Source organism: Phaethon lepturus, unplaced genomic scaffold (assembly GCF_000687285.1).
Source record: "Phaethon lepturus isolate BGI_N335 unplaced genomic scaffold, ASM68728v1 scaffold17896, whole genome shotgun sequence".
In the NCBI taxonomy this organism is placed as follows: domain Eukaryota; kingdom Metazoa; phylum Chordata; class Aves; order Phaethontiformes; family Phaethontidae; genus Phaethon; species Phaethon lepturus.
Genome location: NW_010544317.1, coordinates 17,976 through 23,774, shown reverse-complemented (window position 1 = coordinate 23,774; position 5,799 = coordinate 17,976). Strand labels below are relative to the sequence as shown.

Here is a 5,799-nt window from a genome sequence, read left to right as displayed (position 1 = left end):
GGCTTGCTCATGGGTCCCTAACGCGTCTGGCCCTTCTCTTACTGGCAGCGTCGTTCTCTCTCTGTGTACCTGCAAGGTGCTCCTGCTGGTAAAGGCCTGATGTCTGCACCACGAAAGCCACCCAGTTTGGTCTTTCTTGAAGGTCTGTGCAAAACTGGTGAATGGGCATAGGCGCTGCAGTCGCCTGGGATAACCCTGGTGTGCTCCTCACAGTTACTGGTGGCTTGCACAAACGCTGCCTCCTTGGTAAAGATACAAGGCTGCAGTTATGCTAGTTACCTTTTTGTTCTTTTATAATTAGTGAACCATTTAATTCAGTAAGTTATAAAGTGCTACGCTGAAATTCTGTTGTGTAGGACTACAGAAGGAGTTGGGGCAGGTGCAACTTTTCTGTGTCGTTTAACCTGTCTGCACAAGGGTTCTGCTCGTCTTTTCAGTAGATCTTTTTAGCTGATCTTTGCCAAAAGATCTCTTGTCTCTTTAATACGTAGTCATCTGACACTCTTGAAAATAAGAGAGAAAATAAAAAAAAAGGATTTGTTTTCCACTTCAGTACTTACTTCCATGCTTTGCCAGGGCAATTAAAGCAATGTCTTCTGTTTTGCTTTTAAGTCATTAAATGGCACATCTGCTGCTTAATTAGCTAAATAAAAACAGCCGACTCCGAGTGTCAGGGAAGATGTGTACTGAACCTCAAAAGCTTCTCTGGTAGATAATGTATGTACGCATACGAATCCTTTATATATGTATCTGATAAGATTCAATACAAGTTGCATATAAGCATTAAAACTGCTATACCACATTAGAAATATGTTCCAGTCAGTCTTGTTTCTTACCTAAATATTTACCAATATAGAGTATTTCTACTAAAGAAAAAAGTACTTTATATAGTGATGTCACAGCTCGTTTATTTTGTATTTTCTAGTGAAACCGAAAAGGTTACTTTATACAAAAAATACCTTAAGTTCGAATGCCCTGCAGCCTCCTGTAGAATTAAGGTAGGGAATTGAACAGAAATGTTTTATTTTCCGTTGTTTTTTTAATCACTTAATTGACTAAACTGCATTGCTCTTAGTCAAGTTACTGCTTTTATACACTTCATGACTTCATATAATTGCTTAAAAATCTGTTAGATGGTACTTTGTCTTGATAGCAGAGTTCTTTTAAATTTGTATCACCGTTTTCTTTTTATGAAGAAATACTTATATAAGAGAGATAATATAGTCTTAGAGGAAAAAAACTTCATAAGCCAGATAAACTGTAGATAATCAACAATTGCTATGTAATTAGAACTGTTAACTCTGATGCGGTTAAATAAGCTTATGAAAAATATGTATGGCCACTGTTCTTAAGTGCTTAGAAGATTGAGGCCTGATTTGTCTTTGGGTAGTACAGGCATCTCTGTTCCTGTCAGAATTTTCCAAAGAGTAATAGCAAGGAGAAATCAGCTTAATTTCCCTGGAAAATAATTCAGCACTGTTTTTCCCAAGGCTCAAAGAATAATGCATTGTCCCATACGTCCAAAGAAAACCTGAAACTAATTTTTTCCTAACCAAAATATTTTTTTTCCTTTTTGCAATAGCTGCTCTCCATTGGTGAGAAACAAAGAATACTCATCAGTAAAATAATTGTACAAGTGACAACAGTGTCTGCAAAACTAGCAACTGATTTTCCCTCACTAGGCTCAAGCATAGATCTAGACAGAGTGCAAATTATCATGGAATCTATGGGATCTAAGTTGTCTCCAGGTGCTCAACAGCTCATGGACATGGTCCGATGTCAGCAGAAGGTAAGTCACTGTGATTTTCCGTAAACATAAATAGTACTGATCTGTGACCTTACCTTCAGTAACAGTTAAGCATGTTCTAAACTGATTTGGTGAAAAAGAATTTTGATTTTTTTTTTTTTTTTTTACCCAAACTTTCTGCCATTTTAGTCCTGGCTTAGCTATTGTCACCCTTAAATAAGGAGTGCAGTGAATAAAGATTGTGTACTCAAGGAATCACTGTGCATACACCAAGTCCAGAGTTAAGATTCTGTATCATCATGATTTTAAACTTCACTGCTACCCTATTCTTCTTTTGTTCATTTCCACTGTTACTGCTTGTCAAGGATGGTGGGCATGTTCCCTGTAATGTTTGCGGCATTGCTAAATGGGCTGGTTTGTCTCCTTTATGGTTATTAAAATCATGTCATCTTCAGCTAAAGGGAACATGCTCTTACACAGCATTTATTTGATTTAGATCGTAATCCTGTGAAGTGGGCTGTTCCAGCAGAATGCTGAATTCATCTGATGTTAATAATTATGTTCAGTCTTGGGGACATAGCATGCTAAAAATGAAGTCACTAAAACTGTTCTGTTACTTAGAGACTGACAAGGTAATTAACACATATGTACAGGGTAAATATTTTCCTATGTTTTTCCCTAAGAGTATAATTTGGAATTACCTTTAAAATCTTTACGTCACATTAGCAGAATGCCAAGTAATGAAGTATCTATTGTTACTATTGTATAATTTCCTATATATTTCAGTACTTAAATATTAATTGTATTGTTTTTCTTCCCATCAGAACAGTTTACCTCTTGTAGACAAACTTAATTGGATCTTTGGGAAAAATTCAGACTTTGGAGGTGACCGTGCAATTGATGGATTGTGCAGTGCAGCTAATCAGACATCGCTAGATCAATCAGCCAGTGAACCTTTGCCTGTTAAAAATGATTTAAGTGAAACAGTATATGAAGACTTAAGAATAAGTTGTGATGTGAACACAGAGGTACCTGGAAGTGGGACTGCTTTGGATTCTGAAAGACTTACTACCCAGCAAAATACAGTTGACCTCAGAAGTTATTTTAAAGTCATGGGATCTTTGCATCCACAGGAGCAAGCAGGCGAAACCCCAAATGTAGCTAATCCACAGGTGCTTCTTCCTTTTCTTCAAAACTTATGTAGTCAGGTAAATCATCTTCGTCTAAAAGATGGTGATAGGCACTTTGGTAAAAAAGCAGTGACTAAAGAGGAAGGCATCCAGTGTGTTGGGTAAGTTAAGTTTGGTACGCTTATTAAAGCAGTAGTTTGACTGTATTTATTGACAAGTTTAAAAAATAAACAAAACACATAATGTAAGCATTTTATTCTCATTAACAGCAATAGTGAATCTTAAAATACGTGGTTTTGAAGGCTGTGTGGCAATGAACATGGTTATGATTATTTTTTCAGATGAGCTGCTTGAATATAGATTTTTTTCAGCAGAAATCGCAACATCATTTGTTGTTACTAAACTGTTTGTGTCTTGCCACCATTTCACCTTTATTGATTTAAAAAAAAAGTATGGTCTTTCTATAATTTCCTATACATTTAGTTTGTCTTTTTCATTTTGGCTATTTCAACCTCCTAAATTCTTCTCTTTTCCTTTTTTCGCACTATGTGCCACGATCTTTCTGCCATACTTCAAAGAAGTTGAACTCTGTGTATACATTTGAGTTGTGGATTTTTGTTATACATAAATGTCTAATGCATAATTGAGCCTTTGAAAAAATTCTGGTTGAAAGAAGATGACTATATACTGTAGCATGTTTATAAAAAATTTCTGAGATTTGAAATGTGGCAGGCAGGCAAGGTATTTTACTTGTGATAAAAACCTAATACCTTCCAAAGTTTATTTTCTAATAAATGGGATTTTACATTTAAAAGGAGTTCAGGTGCCCTGATATCTATCATGTCCCTTGTCATTAAAAAATAGGTTATACTTATTCTTATATTTGCTCTTTTCACAGAGTAGAACAGCCTATTTGCTCCTATTTGGAGAAGATCGTCTCAAAAAATATGGATATGATGGAGAAAAAACTAATGGACTATATTGATCACCAAATCCAGGCTCTTCAGGCACATATAGATAATAAAATGGTTCTCTTAATGGACTTGGTTCAGAACTCAAAGCCAAACAAAATTTCACAAGCACACTATGATTCTAATGAAGGGCTCTCTAATGGAGAGAGATAGATGTATATAGACACAGGATTTCAGCGTAACTACTTTAGGGGCAGTTATACTTTACAAAGCTTAGTATTTATGGAGTTATAACTGTGAAGAACCTTGGTGGTGTTGGCTTGTGTTTTGTTACTGTAATTCTATCCACTATTGTACATCATTGTTAGCTTTATGAAACATTTTAAGAATGTGTGTGTTTTCCTAAATATAAGAATTTTGTATGCCCTTTGTGGCTTATTTATTTAAACAACATTGCCAAAAGCTGTATGAAACACGGTTTCCCAGTTTCAGTTTGAGCAATGGAGAAGTACTCTAAATAAACTGACTTACAGCTTGTCTTTCTACCTACATGTAATCAGTTGACTTTTCTGTTGTCTTGATTTTTGGTATGTAATGTGTTACTAGTAGAATAGAAAGTAGTTTCTTGTGCTTTTGGTTTATTTTAATGGCCCTCCTGTTGAAGTTGTTTATTACTCTGTCTAGAAGAGGAAGGGTAGTATTGGCATTGCCTAACTTACACTGTTTAAGGAGTCGGGTTTAGAGAGGCAGGCTAACTTGAACCCCAGCCTGTGTTCTTTTAAAGCCTTGCTGGCTATACATGCATCTAAGTTAGGAATCTAAGCTCCTTAAGTGGTATCTAAACCGAGCCAGTCATAATTTTTCCCTCCTAAAATACTTGAGCCATGCAGGAACAACTGAAATGAATGTATATTTAGCAGACTTCTGTTTATCCATGTTTCATTATCCTAAGACGTGTAAGTACTTCATTCATGGTTCCTCTCAAGGGGCTTCGTTGCCAGGTAGGATATGCTGGGGTAGGTAGGATCTGCTGCATTTCAGCAGCCTTAGGCCAGAGAAGTAGCCTTATTGCATGGTATTTACGTTAACCTGTTGGGGAGGTAGAAATGTAACTTGGAAGTCCCTCTTTTGTGGAAGGTCAAGCTTCAGACTTCCTTCTGCTTATTGGTCTTTGAATTCTGGGGTGCACCATTTAACTTGGACTGTATAGGGACTGAATGGGAAACTCCTAAGTTGGGTGCACAGACATTTGTTGTATTTGGTGTCTTAAAATGCATTGAGCAAAAGCTATTGATGGGGAAGCAAGCATTGACTCAGCAAGCAGGGTAAGCATGTACAATCCAGTGTCTTTAGTCTACCTGATATTTTCTTCTCCAGGAAAACTGATATCTTTTGAAGATTGTCAGATCTTGATGGTAGCAACCCACAGGAGTAGATTTTTGCAGAGAGGGATAATTTGCTTTGAACGGGCATCTCACAGTTGTTCCTCAGCATAGCTCATGCCAGGGGAGTTTCAAAGTGATTCGAAAAGATGAAAAGAGAATTTTTTTTTGCGGTGGGGAAGAAAAAAGGACCTAGATTATCTTGTACTTTACGAGTCACTTTACTCCTTTAAAGTTAGTTTCCAGATGCTTTCTAAGAAACTGAGGTAGACACTTAAATCACTGACTTGAAAAAGAATTTAAGGTAGAGTATGAGGTTGAGAGGTGTTGTTTAATTACAAAAAAAGTGAAAATATGTTTCCAAGAATTGTTGTATTCCAAGGCTGTTAGTTTATTGGTTTGTGTTTGGTTTTTTGTTTTGTTTTGTTTTGTGGGTGTGGTTTTTTTTTTTTTTTTTGTTTGGTTTGGGTTTTTTCCCTTCTCCACTCTTTGGGTGACAAATCTGAACAGAAGTTGACACAAATTCAAAATATCCTGAAGTAGTTAATATGAGCTCTGGATTTTTTGGTACCTGTATCCTGCTTGGAATTTGTGATATTTTAGTATCACAGCTACCACAATTACAATAT

General features: G+C 36.3%; 1 protein-coding gene across 1 annotated transcript; it reads left to right on the top strand.

Moving 5' to 3' along the window:
• Positions 1–925: 925 nt before the first annotated feature.
• LOC104622002 (chromosome unknown open reading frame, human C10orf88) lies at positions 926–4,001 on the top strand (the record flags this gene model as incomplete). The annotated part of the gene is made up of 5 exons (XM_010288652.1): positions 926–998; positions 1,583–1,595; positions 1,683–1,789; positions 2,572–3,038; positions 3,776–4,001. Coding segments are annotated over 5 exons (886 nt in total), but the record flags the coding sequence as incomplete, so codon positions are not given.
• Between the last annotated feature and the right edge of the window lie 1,798 nt (positions 4,002–5,799).